Source organism: Ursus arctos, unplaced genomic scaffold, assembly GCF_023065955.2.
Source record: "Ursus arctos isolate Adak ecotype North America unplaced genomic scaffold, UrsArc2.0 scaffold_1, whole genome shotgun sequence".
In the NCBI taxonomy this organism is placed as follows: Eukaryota; Metazoa; Chordata; class Mammalia; order Carnivora; family Ursidae; genus Ursus; species Ursus arctos.
This window is the reverse complement of record NW_026622763.1, coordinates 49,149,870-49,171,569: the sequence shown is the minus strand read 5'-3', so window position 1 is coordinate 49,171,569 and position 21,700 is coordinate 49,149,870. Positions and strand designations below refer to the sequence as shown.

Below are 21,700 nucleotides of genomic sequence, written 5' to 3'. Positions count from 1 at the left end.
ACACTTAAAAAAAGAATCATTACTTTCAAAATATTGCTGGTGTTAGCATTATACATGGTGAGCCCACCCAGTGGCCCTGAACCTTTGTCTTCTCTCCAAATGTGAGGAGTATTCAAGAAACATGGCAGCCGGCAGGAGCTTCAGCAGGAACTGAAGAACGGCTTCCGTATCAAGACTGTGACCTTGAAACAGCTCACTTCTCCTTGTCTTCTTTCCAGGGTGAAATTCACAGAGTGAAGACAGATGGCACCAACAGGACAGTACTGGTTTCTCTATCTAGTTCGGGGTCTTCCATGAGCCTGGCCTTAGATTGGATATCAAAAAACTTATACTACACCGATCCTGAAACTCCATCAATTGAGGTAATTATTCCATAATACAGTTGACACAAACACTGGCATTTGATGCATGTGAAATCTGTTCTCAGAAACTGCTCTCCTAGATTCTGAAATTATTTTTCAGCAGGAAGGAAAAGGGAGGAGCTATTGGTATGAACTATCAGTCTTAGAAGGGAAGGAGTGAAACCACCTTAGAAAGAAATTATTGCAACTTTCTACTGCCCTATTTTATTTTTCTCCTAAGCATCAATACTAACTGGTTCATATAAAAGGATTTTAGACAATCTATAAAAATATAAATGAATAATTAGGTAAGGAATTCAGCATTAAGTATGGAAGAATATAGGCAGGAAATTTTCCCTATCTTTACTCATTAAGTCTGTAACGTTATTTCAGTCCCAACCAAGTTTATAGGTTGCCTCTGTTCTAAGATGGAAATCTTTCTATGGCTCCGTACAGTTTTTCTAACAGTGAAACAGAAAGTAGAAACTTGATTCTAGTTCCTTTGATACTTTCTTCATTGCGATAAGTGTTCTTTTTACTTTAAATCCCAGATGAAATTTTAGATGGGGTACCGGTATGCAATCACATGAAGTAAATTAGAGGTAACTCACCTAGTATTGGTTTGCTCTATTCTGGGATAAGGTTAAAACATGTAAGGGGTTATTAAAGATTTTTATTTACTTATTTATTTGTCAGAGAGAGAGAGACAGCACAAGCAGGGGGAGCGGTAGGCAGAGGGAGAAGCAGACTCCCTGCTAAGCAGGGAGCCTGACTTGCGGCTCCATCCCAGGACCCTGAGATCATGACTTGAGCTGAAGGCAGACGCTTAACTGACTGAGCCACCCAGGCGCCCCTGTAAGGGAATATTAATTCATAATAATTTTGAAAGTGAAAATTTCTGAAGCAAAGGAAGGGTCTTGCAAGCGGGCAGTTAGCAAGGATGTGTAGAGTGACAGGTCACAGCTCAGGGTGAGGCAGCAGCTAGTCAGCTGGTTTTCTATGGAGTGTTCGGAAAGATAGATGCTGGATGAAGGTGAGGCAGGCTCATAGCAGTCAAGTGGCTAAGTTAGGGCAGGTGGGACAGGGGAAGTCAGAACATTGCTTACAGTTTACAAAGGTCTTCGACAAACAGGATCTCGTTAAATTCTCACAACATTCCTGAGGGCCGGCAATGGTAGTACACGTTCACAATTAGAGGGACATTTGCAATATGTACAAATGCTAACCTCTGAAATATCTCAAGCTCTTAATATGATGGGAATCTTGGAGGCTCATCTTGTTCAAGCCCTTTGTTGTTTAGGTAGGAACCTGAATTTTACATAATTTAGGAAATTGGCTTAAACAGTCAGCTTCACTGCCCTGATTTCCCAGGCAGTGTTTTGACTTGGCCTTGTTATAAATGACAACTCCAGCAATCCAGCCTGCTATAACCCCCTTTGACGGTGACAAAAGATATTTTTTCATAATCTCAACTAAAAATATCCCTCTCCCATCAAAACGTTGGCACAACTGACTGACTAAAACCCTTAATTCCAAACACATCTGCTTAGTACATCTTCATTCTGAATGACACTTTATACGTTCCTCCTCTGTCTTTTGGTCTCTTGCTTTGTAAATGGGGGTCTTCCCTTTTAAATAGTTTTCCAAAAGCAGGGAACATGTTTCCACCATCGATATTAAGTACAATAAAGAGGCACCAGCTGATGACTAATACTGCGTGAGTGAGTGAATGAATGTGTGTGTGTGCATGCAAATGTTATATCGGTAAGGCCACTCTTATCATATAAACCTAGAGTTTGTCATTGTGCCCGAAGGCAGTGAGGCACAGAGGAAAGATAATTTGCTTTGGAGTCCAAAGATCTGCTTTGAGTCTGGCTTACTTACAACACATACTAGTAAACCCATCAGTTCCATTGTTAGTCCTGGATCTTCAAAGATGAATAAAGTTATTTTTTTCTACTTTTAAGTAGTTCACACATCTGAGAGTTAGACAAACAAACAGATGGCTTTGTTCCAGTGTGCTAAGTGTGATATGAGCAGTGACTGTGAAGTGTTCTGTGCCTAGGGGCAGAGGCAAACGTGTGGGGAGGGAGAATGCTCGCAAGAGAACCTGTGCACTGCATCCTGAAGGATGACCAGTGCTTATCTCTGCCAGATGAAGAAGGAAGGAAAGACACCCTAGGCAGAGAAAAGTGCTTGATGAAGACTCTGAGATAGGAAAATGCATTTTGTGACTAGGGACAGCTCTGTATTTCCTCCCCTCACAGGGTATTTGACCTTGGACAAGTTACTTAACTTCTCTGAGCCTCTGCTTCTGTATCTGTAAAATGGGGTTATAGCCCAGTAACTAAAAGTGCTTCTTGACACTAAGGCGTCTTGTGAATACAGAGTCCTGTTCCCCTCAAACCACCAGTATGTTTAGAATATAGCCACAGAGGACCTATGAGAATAATGATCCAAGGGTAAGTTGCCCTTTCGTGTTTTTTATTGGTTTTCTCCTTTGGTGATGTCAATGGTGACTCTTTCAGGGGAATGTTAGATTTCATAAGGACACAGAAATAGTGTTCTCTTGCTGTTTACGTGAACAGTATTCCTTCCAGCGTAAGAGTAACTCATTTAATTCAAATTTGAAAATAAGAGAAATACTGAATAAATTGTTTTCCACTAGGGGTAGCTGTGTGCCCATTCACTAAATGCAATTTTGTTGCTGAAGAGTGAGGCATACAGAATGGTTGTGTGAGAGAGAACTTGATATATGCCAAAAAACAAGGAAAAAGAGCTTTCCTTTGAATTAAAGAGATCCTTAAGCCCAGGAAAAGGAGAGAAATTTTGACAGAAAGAAGCGAATTAAAAAGAGAGAAAGATACCACACAGGAGAGAGAAAAATCAGGAGAATGAGGGATTAAGGAGAGGGGTGTGTGTGTGTGTGTGTGTGAGGAAGAGAAGGAGGGAGGAAAAAATACATATAGATACAGAAAGAGGGCAGAGACAGAAACATAAACACTGATACACAAATAATCTATTTGCATTAAAAAGCAATTTTATAGAAAAACCTTCGTGCAAATCAGCATACATCTTCAAATTTCTTCCTAGCTTCTCTCAGACTTTCTCAAGTGCATATTAGAATAGCCTTGTTCCTATAAGAAACTGCTTCTGGTGTACTAACTCATATTTTTCCGTGATGTTTCAGGATTCTGTTAACATTAGTTTTCACAATTACAGTGATAATTAAAAATAGATAACACTAGGAAAGCCACTGAAGGTCCCTACGCTTCTTTCATCATGTATAATATGGGCATCCACAATACGGTTAAAACGTCTCACAGAATTATTGTGAGGATTCAATCCAACAATGCTTAGTATAATGCCTGCTACATAGTAAGTGTCCAATAAATGGACCAATAAAAAAATAGGAAACACACTTACACTGGGTGCCGTGTTAAGCACTTTACATGTATTATAGCTCTGTGCAGAATGTCCCATTATCACCCACATTTTACTAATAAAGAAACTAAGTTCAGAGAGGTGAATTTACTTGCCTCAGTCAGATATAGAAGGTCAGGGATTTGAATTTTTGGATTTTAACTCTGGCTGTTAAGCTGGCACAGAATTCACTTTAACTCTGAGTAAATTTGGACTGTTTGGTGAACTGTGTTTTCAGTGATGGGCCACTGGGTGCTATGGGCAAGTCACTGGGATGCCAGAGAACTATGGGGCCCCCATTTGTCTTCCAGAGTTTTCTCCTGTATCTTTTCCTGAAGACGTTTTTGTAGTTTCTCTCAGGTAGTGAGTCTGTATGTTTACCGTTTGAATCCTTCTTTTATCCATATAAATTTTCTCTCCTGAAACTTGAGGTGAATTGAATAGGAATTTGAGGGCTGATTTTGCTTTTCTTACTCACTTTCTCCTGAGTTGATTTCCTCATAGCCCTGAAATGCAATTAGGGATTATCTGAATTTCACACAAACCCTCCCATTCATCTCTAATCGGGCTTTGGAATTTGTGTGTGTACGTTCTCCTTCATCTCAGCTTTCTTTGTTTCCCTTTATGAAACTCAGTTCTAATAAGTGATTTTGTGCTATAGGTTTTGAAACTCCAGGGAGATGTCAGATACAGAAAGACACTGATTACCAGTGATGGGACAGCTCTTGGAGTTGGTAGTCCAGTTGGCATAACTGTTGATCCTGTTAACGGGTGAGTGTTCCTACGTGACACATGTCTTCTATGCAGCACCATTCTTGGTAATGTTATGGCCTGATAACATGGGAGATTTCAAAGTTAGGACCTTTTCTGAGTTCTTATGCTAGCATTTTGAAAAATACAGATCTCAGTGAGAAAGAGAAATAGCTCTGAGTTATATTTAACGTGAAGGATGTAACTTGTGTTTTGTTCTATGTTCTTTAAATTAGCAGCACTAGACTGGATAACATTTGAAATAGAACTCGAAGGATTCGGCTGAGAATTTGGAGGAAGGGAATTATGAAAGAATCAAATTTGTATTTCAGGAAGATGGGTCAGGATCAGAGTGGAAGAAACCAGGGGCAGGGAGACCAGTTAGGAGAAAGGGTTCAGCTAGGGAGGAGAGTTCTCAGTTAAGGGTAGATAGCTTAAATTTTTAGTGAACTCAGAATTCACAAGAGTTTTGTCTTTGTCCAGCAAAGGAATTTGGTAGCCTGGAATTTGAGAGGAGAAAGAAAATTATGACAAGAACTCAGGGCCAGTGATTAGCAAGGTAAGCACAATGGGAGATGAAGAGAGTAAATAAGGATGTTGCTAAAATGGTTACGTATTAGGTCCAGGCAGAGAGGGACCAAAGGTTTGGAAGCTCAGGCAAGTTTTAAGGGTGATGAACGGCTCAATAGAAGAAATAAAATAGGAGCGGCGAAGAGATGGGAGAGTTTGGTCAAAGCAGAGAATGTCAGAGTTTAAGAACTTAGAAGGAGGGAAATTTAGATTTGAAGATGAGGTTCGTGGGATGGGCATATTGGCAGTGCAAGAGGTTTGCAAATAAAGATTGCAAAGAAGGGGTTTGAAGACTTGTGGGCAAAGAGTGTAAGAGAATTGTCTGCCGAGGCTATGGCAGCAGATGAGATAGAAAGGAATGGAAACTTGGATTCAAATCTAGAAGGTATGTCCACAATGGATATGGAGAGCAACTCTTCATATATATTAATGACATTTTATCTAGTATGGATTTGGCAGTTCTGTGTGGCAATTAGGTTTGTGTGTCATATTGCATTTTTCATCACAGGAATCAGAAAAGAAAGTAGCTGGTCTTGTGCTAGATGATGGTTTGGAGGAGTTAAATAACAGGTCTGAAAGGTGAGCAGGGAGATACTTGACAACGTTTACATGAGCTATGTTCTTCCCAGTGCACTGCGCAGTGCGTGGTTCATTGAAAGGGATTAACCGTTGATATAGGTTATTTCCTAGTCGTAAGCTTCCAACCTGTCTGACCAAGGTAAAGGATCCCCCACCAATTTTAGATACCATTTTAAATGGCCTCTACCCCAATCACAACTAGGAAATATACAGACATTGACAGAACGCAGGCTAAATACTCCTCCACCTTGTATGTCACAAAATATTAATGGTTCAGACTTCCTCCACTGAATTGTGCACATCCTGAGGACAATCAATACATGTTTTTTTCATTTAAGTATTTAATGAAACTGTTTTATGAAATGCTGGTGTTTTTTCCTGGTTGTAGGAAACTGTACTGGTCAGACCAAGGAACAGACAGTGGTGTTCCTGCCAAGATTGCAAGTGCTAACATGGATGGCACATTTCCAAAAGTTCTCTTCACTGGGAACCTTGAACACCTGGAGTTCATCACCCTTGATATTGAGGAGCAGAAACTCTACTGGGCTGTCACCAGCACGGGAGTGGTATGCGCACCCTGTTGGTCTTTATTGCTGAGATTGTATCGCTGATACCGATTGTTCCTTTTCTGGCTGTGGTTCCTGAACAATCTCACTTGGCTACTTGGACCAGTGTTTTGTTGTCCTTTCTTCCTAATAACTTTTTTCCCCAGAGCAAATATTGCTCTAGTTGCAGTCCATTTTTTTTCTAGTCTGTGCATAGTTCCTTGTAATGTTTATTGCCTTTTCCCTCATCCTTTGCTTTTCTTCAAGAGAAAATATTTCCATTTCTCATTTCTTATTTGTCCTTTAAGAGGCATTTCTTTCATGTTTTAGTGATTTTAAAGCTTTTCTTTGAAAGTTCTCCAGGCTCTCCAGTTGTAGAAACTAAGAAAAAAAAATGTAAATACCAAGCTTTTGAGCACGGCACCCCCTCCTAGCTACATGCTATTCTCTAAGGTCGTAACATGGTGGTTGCGTATGGGAAAACTCCCTTTTGTGGTAATTTTAAACTCCAAGGTTGAGTTCATTATTTTCTGCAATAAGAAGGAGAAACTCTATAATTACATCCATTTATGGAAATAGTGTTTGATCATCAGCTTATGCAGTTGAGCTGGGACAAGGCACATAGAAGGTGCCCAGTAATAACTATTGTTCCATTAAAATATTGCTATGGATGTTGTATTGAGTGTGTGCCAGTCTCTTCCCTGCTTTTTAAAAAATATTTTAAAAATTTTTTCTAATTTAAAATCACCTTTAATAATTCTGTTTTTGAGATTTCATCATTAGTATATATCTCTTTTTTTCTCAAGAGCATGCTGTGATCCAGTCTTTATGTTGGCCAGTTGATCTTTCAATGGTTGGTAGAAAATGAATCCCTGTAAATTTTTTATTATTATTATTTTTATTATGTTCAGTTAGCCAGCATATAGTACATCATAAGTTTTTGTTGTAGTGTTCAACGAATCATTAGTTGTGTATAACACCCGGTGCTCATCACCACATGTGCCCTTCTTAATACCTATCACCCAGTTACCCCATCCCCCCAACACCCCTCCCTTCTGTAACCCTCAGTTTGTTTCCTGGAGTCCAGAGTCTCTCATGGTTCATCTCCTTCTCTGATTTCTTCCCCTTCTGATTTCCCTCCCTTCCCCTGTGGTCCTCTGTTCTATTCCTTATGTCCCACATATGAATGAAACCATATGATAATTGTCTTTCTCTGCTTGACTTATTTCACTTAGCATAATCCCCTCCATTTCCAACCATGTCGATGCAAATGGTGGGTATTCATCCTTTCTGATGACTGAGTAATAATACTCCATTGTATATATGGACCACATCTTCTTTATCCATTCGTTGAAGACATCTCATTTCCTTCCACAGTTTGGCTATTGTGGACATTGCTGCTATGAACATTGGGGTGCATGTACCCCTTCTTTTCACTATGTTTGTATCTTTTCTTCCCTGCTTTTTAAATAGTAGTGATTTCAGATCTGTTTTCAGCATTCATGGTCTCCATGATCTTACACAGTAGTTTTGATGTTCAGTTTGTTATTAGTTCAACAGTGCCAATTTCACTCCTAATATGTACTTATAATGGTGATAAACTTAGAGGATTAAAAAGAAGTAGTGATGGGTGAAAGCACTCTGTGGACTTTGATGTCTCTATGCAATGATGAGGGAGTGCTTGCCACATGTTTGATTTCTGTACACAACTTAGCATGTCCCAGACAATGCCCACCATCTTTCTCCCTTCCTATTTTTGCATCTGTCTTGCCCTCCTGAATGTGTGGGCTTGTTGGTGGCGTGACTGTCCATCTTCTTTCCCGGGTTAGAACCTTCATGTTCCCCTCACTCTAATAACCATGTCCTTATTTAATCATCACAAAATCCTGGCGATTTGTCCTCTGCCTCTTTTCTCAGGTCCAGCCTTTCTCTGCCACCACCACCATGCTGAGCCCTGAGCAGATGATAGTTGTCATTAATAAACCTTGCTTTCATGATGGAGACATGTTGTCTTCATAAATCCACAGCAAATAGGTTTGATCACTGCTCAGCCTAGAGGAGTAGCTCCAAACACTTGGCTAGCTAATCTGGTCCTGGTCATTCCTTCAAAGCTCCCCTCCAAGCTTATTTTCCCTCTGCTCTAGCTTTCTGGAACTTCTGTCAGTTTCTAGGGCATAACCTGCTCTTGTAACTGCTGGGTTTCCTTGTCCAGTGAGGTAGTGAGCCAAACCTCATCTGTCTCTCTCACCAGTACTCAGCTCAGATCCTGACACAGAGGAGGCACTTGAGACAAGTTTCTGGAATGAAATCAAACCAGTTATGTCTACAGTTTATTTTTCTTCCAGAAGCAGACTTGTCATTTCCCATTAGGAACTTCATTTTTGTGAGTTCTTTTCCAGTTTATCAGAGTCATTTTGACTAAGACTTGTTACCTGTTCTAATATAACAGCACCACCCTTTGCCCCTTTGCACTTGCTATCTTGTCATTGAATGAAGCATGTTTCCCAGTCCCATTGCAGAGATTGTTGGTGAAGATGTTAAGTTCAGGGTCGGTCAACTGCTGTGTAATGGTCTACAGTTTGACACTAAATGTGTATCCTTTTCCAGAATATCACATGCAGAGACTCAAGAGGTTTAGTTCCCTTTTCTTCACCATGCCATCTGAGAAAGTTGGTTGACTTACTTGAGCTGCAACTTCATTATCAGTGAAATGGGCATACTGGCATTTGCCTGACCTGCTGCTCCATGTAATTGTAACTATCAAATCAGAAGACAGATATGAAAAATCTCTGTGAACCATAGAGTGCTATATAGATGTGATGTATTATTATTAAGAGAATGTTAGTTTGCTGGAGGGGAGGTGGGTGGGGGGTTGATTGGGGTAACTGGGTGATGGACATTAAGGAGCGCCTGTGATGTGATGAGCAATGGGTGTTATATCCCCCTGATGAATTACTGAACTTTATATTTGAAACTAATGATGTATTATATGTGGCTAATTGAATTTAAATTAAAAAAAGAGAAAGAGAATGTTAGTTTTAAACATTTCTCTCATTTCACCATGAATCAGTCAATAATGACAATTCTGATTTTTTAGATCGAAAGAGGAAATGTGGATGGTACAAATCGAATGATCCTGGTAAACCATCTTTCCCACCCCTGGGGAATTGATGTCTATGATTCCTTCCTTTATTATATTGATGAACACTATGAAGTCATTGAAAGAGTTGACAAGGCCACTGGGGCCAACAAAGTAGTCTTGAGAGAGAATATTCCAAATTTAAGGGGTCTTCGAGTTTATCACAAACGTGGTAAGTATTTGTCACCGAAATATATGACTATACATGAATGTACAATGTATAGTCAGACATCTACACACTTAAATATATAAATACATGCACACACACAGGCCCATATACATACACATGTATGCAAATTGAAATTACCCCAACTGTTTTTAAAATGATAACCCTGTCATAAGGTTGGCTCAGTGTCAAAGACTAATCTGGCATCTGAAAGACCAGGTTGACTTCAGAGTAAGCTTATTCCCATTCTTTCCCCATCGTTTTAAATTCCTTACTTTGCTTTTCTTCATAGCAGTCTCTGACATATTATCTATCAGTTTGTTGTCTGTGTTTCTCATTAGAATGTAACCTCCATAAGGATGGGCATTTTGTCTGTCTTGTTTCTTGCTCTATATCCAGTAACTAGATGAGTTCCTGGCACATTGAATGTGGTCAGCAAACATTGGTTGGGTACCTGCTGGCAAAGTGTTAACAGGATAGAATTTTTAATCTTAAAAGAAATACTTGCTATTTTCAACACATTTTTCATAGATAATCTAACTTCTGATTGGCCCCTTAAATTAGTATTGTGATCTAGAAATTATTTTTTAAAGTTTTGACATATTTTATAGCTTGTAGTCTCTAACCAAAGTTTATTCAACAGTTTGTTTGCTGTCTATAACCTAGGTTTATCACTTGGCATTTGTTTTTATTGCATGTGAAAAAAACCTTTAAATGTTCTTATTTAATGCATTCTAAATCAAATGGCCATCACATTGTTGATCATATAATAAAACCGATGTAATTTTAAATGCCAGTATATAGGTCAGAGGGTGAAAAAAATTAGAATTTGCATACTGACTTCCCTGGTTCTTCTAATTCCTCTATGATTTGTGGAAGAAAAAAAAATGCTGTTCCATTCTCTATTATATAATAGTTTCAGTACCTTTATGTGTTAGTCATATAAGCTGTAGTCTCTTCAACGCTGTTTTTACGTTGCTAACCGAGGTACTGCGTTTTGTTATTGATTTTTATAGTGAATTATGTGGTGACCCAATAAAAGATACTTGAGATGGAGTGTCAAGTATGTGAGGTCAAAAGTTATAAACTAATTTTGATTTCATTTAGATGCATCCTCCAACGGCTGTAGCAACAATGCGAATGCCTGTCAGCAGATTTGCCTGCCTATACCAGGAGGATTGTTCTCATGCGCCTGTGCCAGTGGATTGAAACTCAATCCTGATAATCGGACCTGTTCTCCATATAGCTCTTTTCTTATTGTTTCAATGCTGTCTATAATCAGAGGCTTTAGCTTGGAATTTTCGGATCACTCAGAAGCCATGGTGCCAGTGGCAGGCGAAGGTATGCCAACTCCAATAGAAGTAAGATTTCACTGTCTGGTGCCATGTTGAATTCTTGGTGCTGTAAAGCATTTCTCCATGTTTGGATTCAGCATGTAATGAAGCTTGTCTTTCCCTTGAGATAAACTGCCTCTGCCTTGAATTGTTCTCAAACGTTAGTGTGCATCAGAATTGGAGAGCTTATTAAAACCCAGATCTTGGCCCCCTCTCCAGATTTCCCCATTCAGTAGTCTGGGGTAGGGCTAGAGAATCTGCATGCCTTTTTTTTTAAATTAAGTTCAATTAGCCACCATATAGTGCATCATTAGTTTTTGATGTAGTGTTCAGTGATTCATTAGTTGCGTATAACATCCAGTGCTCATCACATCTGTGCCCTCCGTAATGCCCGTCACCCAGTTACCCCATTTCCCCCCACCCCCTCCCTTCTGCAACCCTCAGTTTGATTCCTAACGAGTCCCCAGGGCATGGATGTCACTGGTCCATGGGCCACACTGAGAATGACAGGCCTAGAGCAAGGTAGAATGTAGCATGAGATTGCAAGAAGTATACAGAGTTGGTGTTTAGAAGAGCAGTTAATGGAAATTTGGGATCAAGGTTAGAGTAATGAAGTAGTCCATAATATGGTTTATTACTATGTATTTGATGAGTTGAAATAAATGAGTTGACAGTATTAGAATCTCCTTAGTAACTGTATTTTCGCAGTATTTTATGTTTGTATACTGTGAACATAGAAAATGATCACTTGCTTCTTAGGTGAACCAAGAGATTTCTAGGTGTATGCTACCACAGGAGGAACCAAGTGTTTAGTAGCATCACAAGGAGTATGTCACAGGATAATGATAGAAATAAAAGATAGAAAGGGAAGAAAAAGGGTGAAGGGAATGGAGGGGTGGGAGTGATAGTTAGAAGAGCCGACAATACATACAGTGAAAGGAGTCAGGGAACATCTGGGACCACACGTGCTCCTGACTGATGATTATAGTCACAAGTACTCATGACTCCTCTTTGTGTATTACCCATATCTAAAAAGTTATGGATCTAAGTTACCATGTTGTAAAGATATTATAAAATCAATGATTTTTTCTCCCAACTTTTCTTTTTGAAAAATTTCAAATCAGAAAAATTGAAAGAAAGGTACAATGAACATCCTTATACTGTTCCCCTAGAAACAAAAATTGTTAATATTTCGACACATGTGAACCCTCAATCTGTGTGTGTGTGTGTGTGTCTGTGTGTACATGCACATACATATACATACATTTAGTGTTACTAGTTTCAGGTGTACAGTGTAATCATGGATTCAAGGTTTTATTCATTTTTTAAATTCAGTGTGTTGTAAACATTTACTACAATTACTCTTGATGCTTTATGGATTCATTTTGGCCAGGTAAAACCTCTTGAAATGACTGCCTGTTTCTTTTGACATGATCCCATTAGTGTTTGAGCGCTCCCTTGCTTCTGGGTATAAGATCTTCTAGGCTCACCTTGTACCTTCCCTTCCCAAACTTATGATCAACTGTTTTTCTCAGGAGCCCGTTCTCCTTATTGTGGGAAATGGCTTTTAGAAACCAAGATCTGGGTGCTGGGTGTGCTCATTGAAACTGAGAAACAGTATTATTTTGTAACAGGGACATGGTCAGAGCAGGGGGTTGGGAATGATGGTTTGAGAGGAAGGGCAGGAATGTAAAAGTTCTAGTTCCAGTTAGAGCATTGTTTAATGATCTTTTCTTAAATGTTTCAGGACGAAATGCACTGCATGTGGATGTTGATGTATCTTCTGGCTTTATTTATTGGTGTGATTTTAGCAGCTCTGTGACATCTCATAATGCAATCCGTAGAATCAAACCCGATGGGTCTGGTTTTACGAATATCGTTACACATGGGATAGGAGAAAATGGAGTTCGGGGTATTGCAGTGGATTGGGTAGCAGGTAGGTAAGCTGGGTAGTGATTTTATTGAGACTTTTTTTGTGTTTTTTGCACTTCATGTTCAAAAGTTTAATTTAACACTGTATGTTCTACAAATCTATTTTTCTAGACAATTATTGGTATTATTTAAGATAAATTAAATTATGCTTTTAGACTAAGCTATATGTTTATTAAGTTAATGGTAAGGTGTTTCAGTGGACAGTCATAACAATTAATTCATTTTCTTCTATTAGTAACATAATCAAAACTGTAGGAATAATGCCTAGAAAAATTGTTGATTATTTTTCACACTTAGATTAGCACCTAATTTCTAAATTAGAAATGTCTACATTTTCAAAGAGGAAGGGATATTAAAATTAGTGAACCGTGAAATGACAATCAGTTATTTTAAAGCTGAGCAATTTTAGTTGACAAATTCTTAATCGCTTTATCCTGTTAATGTATAAAAATCCTTTGATCATTATGACACAGTATTACATTAACTTAGTTGTATTGATTCATGTACTTAATTTTATTAATTTTATTTTTTTAATAATGACATACACAGCATACATTTATTAATATTGTAAACAACTCTAGGAATACAAATATGATCTCCAGGTGGTAACAGAACCCGTCATCACTGACTTATTCCCTCATTAACCACTGTTGAAGCTCCCCATGAACCCTGCCTGTTCATAACCCCTGTCTCTCCTTTGATGTGCTAAGACATTGAATTAGTTGGTAATTATCTCTCATATGACTTGACATGTTCCCACTCTTGCATAGCAAAATCACCTGCTGCTTTTTAATTTTAATTTTATTATTTTTTTAAAAGTTTTTTATTTAAATTCCAGTTAGTTAACATACAGAGTAATATTAGTTTTAGGTGTCATGTACCTAGTTTTAAATTACCATTTGTTTTTATTTAATGATACCCTGAGAAACAAATGTATTATATGTATTATAATTTTGAGAATATGATTCTGTTCTATAAAAATAAGTATGATTGTTTGGTATGATTGTTTGGTAAGTAGACATCACTTAGAATTTTTAAATTTTTATGAAAATCTAGGTAGTATAAGAGTTTATTGTAAATATTAAATATCATAGATAAGGCTTTAATTGGATTACTCTATTACTTCTGAGAATATAGCTAAAGCAGGGGTCAGCAGTCCATGGCCTGTGGACAAAATGCCTCTCACTGATTGTTTCTTCACCCACAGTTTTATTGAGAAATAATTGACACACATCACTGTATCAGTTTAAGGCATATGGCGTCATTGTTTGACTTACATATATTGTGAAATGGTTATCGCAATAGGAGCAGCTAACATCCATCATCTCATATAGATACAGTAAAAAGGAAAGAAAGAAGAAAAGAAAAGAAATTTTTCTCCTGTAATGAGAGCTCTTAGGATTGACTCTCTTAACCACTTTCAAACATACCATACATCAGTATTAACTATAGTCATTATGTTGTACATCCTCAGTACTTACTTTTTTATAACTGAAAATGTGTACCTTTGGACCATGCCTGTTTTTGTAAGTAAGGTTTTACTGGAAAACAGCTGTGCCCATTTGTCCATGACTGCTTTTCATGTTTACAATGCTGGACCTGAGTACTTGCGAAAGAAACCATATGGTCTACAAAGCCTAAAATATTTACTATCTGGTCCTTTAGGGAAAAAGTTTGCCAAACCTGGATGGAAGGATTTGAATACATAAAGGGTAGACCAGTAACATATTGCATATTGGCCTGATTTCTCCACAGCAATTTTGACTCAGACCTAGGAACAAAATAGATGTCCCTTGGTAGCAGAATTGACCATTCAACAGTAGGCGTTTGCCTATGTAGAATCAGTATGGGATCACTCTCTACTCATTCTGCTGTCTTCACACCGTTGTTTTTATTCTCCATTTACATCCTTCCGTAATGGCCAGAGACAAATGGGTTTTTGTTTTGGTGGCTTTAGAAGGTCCACGTGATGAAACAGCGACACTAGTCAGACTGGAGTTAATACTAAGCATAAGGAGCACTTGATGACATCGGTAATAAGCTGAGAGGCTGCTGGCTCTTCTTCTTTGCTCCTTTCGTCATATTGGGAGTCAAAGTTACACCATGATAATGTGTATTAGAGTGTTTGGAGATTTAGGTGTTAGACATTCAGGTGGAAAATGAAGGACATTGTGGAAAAAAATTTTTCCATAGCAAGTGGGTTATGACGTTTGCTATGAATTCTAATCTGCTTTAGAAGCTGAAGACAGGCACTTTCTCTTTAAATCTGAAGAAACAATTTTTTTTAAAGATTTATTTATTTATTTGAGATAGAGAAAGAGTGTGTGTGAGGGTTGGGGAGAGGCAGAGGGAGAGGGATAGACTCCACTGAGCGTGGAGGCCCACATGGGGCTTCATACATGGCTCATCACAGGGCTGGATCTCCCAACCCTGAGACCATGACCTGAGCCGAAACCAAGAGTTGGATGTTCAAACGACTGAGCCACCCAGGTGCTCTAAAACAATTTCTTTAGTTCCTAAGAATAAATATTTATTTTTCTAAGTCTAAACTGAGATATTTATTATCTTGTAAAAGATAACATTTACTGACCCAAACCTCATCCTTCTATATTTTGTTCTGAATTTGAAAAGGTTCTCTCTTGTTCCTTCTTGGTTTTGCATTTATTAGCATGTCCTTTCATTTTCCTGCAGGTAACCTGTATTTCACCAATGCTTTCGTGTCTGAAACACTGATAGAAGTTCTGCGGATCAACACCACTTACCGTCGTATTCTCCTTAAAGCCACTGCAGATAGGCCCAGGGATATTGTTGTAGACCCCAAGAATAGATATCTCTTCTGGGCTGACTATGGGCAAAGCCCAAAGATTGAACGTTCTTTTCTTGATTGTACCAATAGAACTGTGCTTGTATCAGAAGGCATTGTCACACCACGGGGCTTGGCAGTAGACCATAGCAATGGCTATGTTTATTGGGTTGATGATTCTTTAGATGTAATTGCAAGGATAGGTATTGAGGCAGAGGAATCTGAAATCATTGGTTATGGCAATCGCTATCCAACTCCTTATGCCATCACTGTTTTTGGAAATTCTATCATATGGGTAGACAGGAATTTAAAAAAAATCTTCCAAGCTAGCAAGGAACCAGAAAACACTGAGCCACCAACAGTGATAAGGGACAATCTCAATTGGCTAAGAGATGTGACTGTCTTCGACCAGAGTGTTCAGCCCCGGTCACCAGCTGAGGTCAACCACAACCCTTGCTTGGAAAATAATGGTGGATGCACCCATTTCTGCTTTGCTCTGCCTGGATTGGACACCCCAAAATGTGGCTGTGCCTTTGGAACCCTAGAAGGTGATGGCAAGAGCTGTGCCATTCCAACAGAAAATTTCCTCATCTTTGCCTTGGAGAATAACTTGAGAAGCTTACACTTGGACCCGGAGGCTCATAGCCCACCTTTTGAAGCAATAAGTGTGGATAGAGTTGCTGTAGACCTGGTCTATGACGGCTTAAATAACAGAATCTACTTCACACAATCTTTAGCATCTGGAAATGGTCAGATTTTGTATGTCAGTCTAAATTCAGGGACCAGGTCTCCCACTGCCATTATTTCAGGTAAGGGCACTCCAGGAGCAACTTATCTTGGAAGTTGACATAATGTAGTCAACCCACGTGGATGACCCTGTGGTTCTAAAATGCCTTTTGAGACTCTAATGCATTTGTGTGTGTTTGTTGGTGTATATCCAGGTAGAGGGAATCCTGATGGCATTGCCTTTGACTGGATCAATAGAAGAATATACTACAGTGACTACATCAACCAGACAATTAACTCCATGGCTGAGGATGGGTCTCAGCGCACTGTGATAGCCCATGTTTCAAAGCCAAGAGCAATTGTATTAGATCCTTGCCGAGGGTATGCCATGGTCTTATTTCATATTTCTTTTCTTTTTTTTTTCATATTTCTATATACTTATTTCTGGAAGGAGTGGGGCCTGAAATTATGTTATGTTCATAGATAGCCAACATTTTATGGGCTTGAAACTCTGTAGCTATATATTCAAGAGTGAAAAAACATGAGTAATTTTGAATGGCATGTAAGTCCTGTTGTTGTTTGAAAGGTGGGCGTATACTAGGAGTTAATGCTGTCACTTAATAAAGCCCTTTTGGGCAAGTTGGGTAGGTGAGAATGGAGTGGGTTTCATTTGCCATTTTAATGTGAGATTTGTGGTTAAAGAAAGCCGCCATTCTTTTGTAACTAAAAGGTATTATGATGTTCCTTGTGGTGAATTAATTATGACTCCTTTTGAATAACTAGGTACATGTACTGGACTGACTGGGGTACTAATGCCAAAATCGAGAGAGCAACACTGGGAGGAAATTTCCGGATACCTATTGTGAATAGCAGCCTGGTGTGGCCCAATGGGCTCACTTTGGACCATGAGAATGACCTTCTCTACTGGGCAGATGCCAGTCTGTACGTTCTTTCATTATTTTTGTGGGTGTTGATAAGAAAAGTTCTTGCTTTCACTTTCAGAGGAGGGATTTGCATAACATGATGAAAATATAATATGCCAGATAGACATGGCCAAAATGTAGGATCATGGTTTTATGAACTATATTCTAGACTGGTAAATATACCTGTCAAAATTGATCTATCATGAGATTGAATAATTATGAACTAGAAGGCATCTAATGATACATTACTAGATGAGTTAATTTCAATTATAATTACAATTGTAATCACTCAATTTATAACATCCAGGCCCCATGTAACTATCATAAAATGTGAATCACTTTTAAATGCACATTGATATTAAGTTTCCTCTGGGCTTTAGCCTTCAGTTAAAAACATATTCCTTTAGTCTTTGACTGTTGGTCATCTTCTCAAATAGATTTTTTTCTGCCATTTTCGTAGTGTTTTCCTTATAAACTTTTGTCAACTCTAATTTTACATGTAACTTCTCTAAGTAGCCCCGAAATTACTCACATTCCAATCATCCTGATGAAATAGTTGAAAAGAGGAGAGGATTTCATTTATTATTGCTGGTGTCTACATGTCAGGAATCTTAACTTAGATTGCTTATTTTCTTAAGATTTTGATCTTCTGCTTGTGACGCTAAGCACTTAACAATCTCCTCCTTCCTTTATCTTCTCATTTGAAGCGCTCAATGATGTTTAGTGTCTGAATTTGGATCACTATAGGTAAATACCTCAAGGTACTGGGTAAATGACAGATCAAGAAGGTCATTAAGGGAGTGGGAAGGAAAAAGTAATTCACATTTTATTGACGACCGTGTGCTAAACACTGAGGTCCATGCATTGTGTGTATTATTTCATAATATTCTCCTATTTCTAATTTTGGCTTGGTTCCCTTTGTAGGATTACTTATGGGTTATATTACTATTTGGAAATCAGTGATTTTTATAGGCCATTGTTTCACAAGCAAATGAAGACCTCCCGTCATCAGATGAAATTTTTCTTCCTGCCATATGCTGCTTTTGAAAAGAAAGTTGGGGGTTTGTGTAAAGGAATGGTTAGGCCCAGGCATTGGGCTGCCATTTGAGGTACTTACTCTTTCTGGATTCCAGCATTTTCTTTTTTACTTCATTTTAGGCAGAAGATTGAACGCAGCACTCTAACGGGCACGCAGCGTGAGGTCATTGTCAACACAGTCTTTCATCCTTTTAGCTTGACTCTCTATGGCCAGTATATTTATTGGACTGACTGGAACACGAAAAAAATTTACCGAGCTAACAAATATGATGGGTCAGGTCAGATGGCACTGACCGTGCGTCTTCCCTTCCGGCCTAACGGTATTCGCGTTGCCATGAGCCATCAGCCGCAGTGTAGTAATCCTTGCGGCGAGTTTAATGGGGGCTGCAGCCACATTTGTGCACCAGGTAAGGCATTGCCCGTGAAGATCGAATCACATAGAGTAATAATGATGATTGGTGGGGAAGGCTGGGGGATATTCAGCTCTAACAGGGGAAAAAGTCCAAATTCTCCTTCATTTCAGGGTAATTCATAAAATAGATTTGGGGGTTTGTAGGCTTAGAGGAAGACTTTGACAGGTTTCTTTTCTATTTGATATGGAGCCCTCTTATGAAGGAAATTTTGACTCAAGCTTGGTGAAAGTAGAACGAAAGATGGGGTCTTTGGCTGCCAAACTTCATGACTTGAATAGAAATTCCATCAACGAGCTTACCTCCCTTAGGAAAGGATCTAGTTCTTCCACCTGGGAGGTACTCTTTATAGTTTGAAATATCTCTGATGATATTTTAAAGTATGATGCTATGTATTTCATAGTGTGCTTTATAGATAGCAACAGAGTCACAGAAAGATGTATCTTTTGATATGATTGTTTTACAGATGTTGCTAAGAAGGGAGAGTCATTGCTATTGTTTCAGTGTAGGCAAGAGCTCGTTGTTAAAGATAGGGTGAATTAGCCACACTTACTAGAATTGGTGGTTGTTCTTAATGGAAAAATGACACAGAATATAGTTGAGAGGCTGATGGGAAGAGTTTCTATAGTGTCTTTAATACGGAAATATTGCCACTGCTATTCTGAAAGAGAAAATATGAATGGTTGCTACACAAATTTTTTGCTTTCTGGGCCAACTTTTTTTCAGGTCCGAGTGGTGCTGAGTGCCAGTGTCCACACGAGGGCCACTGGTATTTGGCCAACAACAAAAAGCATTGCATCGTGGACAATGGTACACGGTGTGACAGTTCCAAGTTCACCTGCCTCAATGGGCACTGCATCTCAGAGCAATGGAAATGTGACAATGATAATGACTGTGGTGATGGCAGCGATGAGCTGGAAGGCGTCTGTGGTGAGTTGGACTCTTGGAGCTTTCATTAGGCGGTGCACTTGTCTTTTTGCCAAGTGTTTGGTACAGGGTCCTGCTGTGTGTGAATAGGTGTGACTTTTATGCCTATGTGTCCTGTTAGAACTGAAAACATTTATTTTGAGAACGCAGACTGTAACAATCACATATAAGCTGATATACATGCAAGGGAGTAATGTATGATGCTTTATTAGAAAGCACCTCTGTAGTGGGTAAGAGCAAAGGTGCTGGATTAAAATCCTAGCTATGCTGTTTACAGTCTGTGCAGCCATGGGAAAGTGACCTAACCTGTCTGAGCCTCACACATCTCATCTGTTGATGGAGCTATTGCTAGGATTTTTGTGAGGAGTGAGAGAAACAATATATAAAAACGTACAGCATGGGTATTGGTGCATGCCAAACATAAGTTAGCATGGAACTAAGAGCTCTAATAGGTGATTGTTATCATTTTACTAATTTTCATAGTAGAAGGATCATTAGTAATTTATTGAGATCCTTCAGGATTTAGCTTCCATCTGGATGGGGTGAGTAAAACACTAGAAGTTAGCCACATTTTTCCAATTGACTGTGTGGGAGCTAAGAGTTTTATTTTCCCCAAAGAAGTTGTATTTGCGTGCTTTTCTGTGATTGGGATAAAATTTTAAATGGAGATGATAGAGAAATGAAGTGACTGTGACATTTGCTTTAAATACCTAATTTCCTTAAAGTATACAACATATTTTGTTTAATCTAATTTAAAGTTTGTCTCACTTTGCATGCAGTCCGTTTTGCAGCCCTTTTGGCTTTAGAAGGTAAACTCGAAAGTATCCATTTTATCTGACTGTATTTTTTTTAGAAACTAGGATGATGCTGTAATCAAGAAGTCTCTTCAATGTTTTTTCTTCCTCTTAGCGTTTCACACCTGCCACCCGACAGCCTTCACCTGCGCCAATGGGCGATGTGTCCAATACCATTACCGCTGTGACCACTACAATGACTGTGGTGACAACAGCGATGAGGCAGGGTGCTTGTTCAGGGACTGTAATGCCACTGTGGAGTTCACCTGCGGTAACGGAAGGTGCATTCCTCTTCAGTTTGTCTGCAACGGCATCAACAACTGCCATGATAACGATACCTCAGACGAGAAAAATTGCTGTAAGTCCATCAAGTACTTACTTTGCTTTGGGGTCTGAAATCTTTTTTGTTGTTTTTTGTGTTTTGTTTTTTCGAGTCTCTTTCACTTCATGGGAGATAATTTTTACATAGAAACAAAGGGTTTCTGAAGAAAAATCCCTAAATATTCATCTAGAACATGAATTTCATTTTAATATATTCTGCTAAATGGTTTTTAAAAACAACTTTACTATATTTGAATTATTCACCTAAATGTATGGACCCACATGACCACTGAATATTTTAACCTCAAATATTTTATCCTTGGTTTATGTATCTGCCAGACGAAAAAGTCACTTGACAAAATTTTTGATTGTTCTGAAACTTTTACCAGCAGTTACTGACAAAAACTGTTGCCTACGTGTGTTGTGGTTAATGTTTGTTATGCACAAAGCTGTATAGTGTGGTGTTGACTGAAATGATTTCTTTCTTTCATTTTTCTGGTAAATTGTTTTGTTGATTTTTCCAAAATTTCTGGGATTTGCTCTTCAGCATCTAGGGAAAAGAAAAGAGCAGTGTGTAAATTCCGATACATTTTCGGTTTGGATATAGCTACAAGCTCTGCTGCTCTTGTAGGTAGAGTGACATACAATGTTTATTTGGATATGCCTTTTAAAAGAACTCCTTATGGAAGATTTCAAACATACACCAAAGTAGAAAGAATAGTAAAAATGTATCCATTATCCAACTTCAACCTTTATCAACAAATGGTCAATCTATTTCATCCATTTCCCCTGACTTTTTCCCCCCTGAATATTATAAAGCAAGTCTCAGACGTGCATGTCACTTAGGAAGGCATTTTGAAAACCAACCACCATGCCATAATGATGCCTGGAAAAACTGACAATACTTACTTGAATACTCAGTCTGTATTCATCTTTTATCATTATTCCCCAAATGTCTTTATGCAGTCGCTCTGCTCAC

General features: G+C 38.7%; 1 protein-coding gene across 1 annotated transcript in view; it reads left to right on the top strand.

The window, feature by feature from the left end:
• LRP2 (LDL receptor related protein 2) overlaps positions 1-21,700 on the top strand; it is a 193,719-nt gene that overhangs the window by 109,197 nt on the left and 62,822 nt on the right. The window contains exons 33-44 of the mRNA XM_057318411.1: positions 219-362; positions 4,426-4,535; positions 6,052-6,229; positions 9,306-9,519; positions 10,621-10,854; positions 12,595-12,783; positions 15,471-16,391; positions 16,524-16,689; positions 17,092-17,250; positions 18,390-18,676; positions 19,406-19,609; positions 20,516-20,758. Coding sequence (XP_057174394.1) covers positions 219-362; positions 4,426-4,535; positions 6,052-6,229; positions 9,306-9,519; positions 10,621-10,854; positions 12,595-12,783; positions 15,471-16,391; positions 16,524-16,689; positions 17,092-17,250; positions 18,390-18,676; positions 19,406-19,609; positions 20,516-20,758 — 3,049 coding nt within the window. The remainder of the gene's footprint in view (positions 1-218; positions 363-4,425; positions 4,536-6,051; positions 6,230-9,305; positions 9,520-10,620; positions 10,855-12,594; positions 12,784-15,470; positions 16,392-16,523; positions 16,690-17,091; positions 17,251-18,389; positions 18,677-19,405; positions 19,610-20,515; positions 20,759-21,700) is intronic.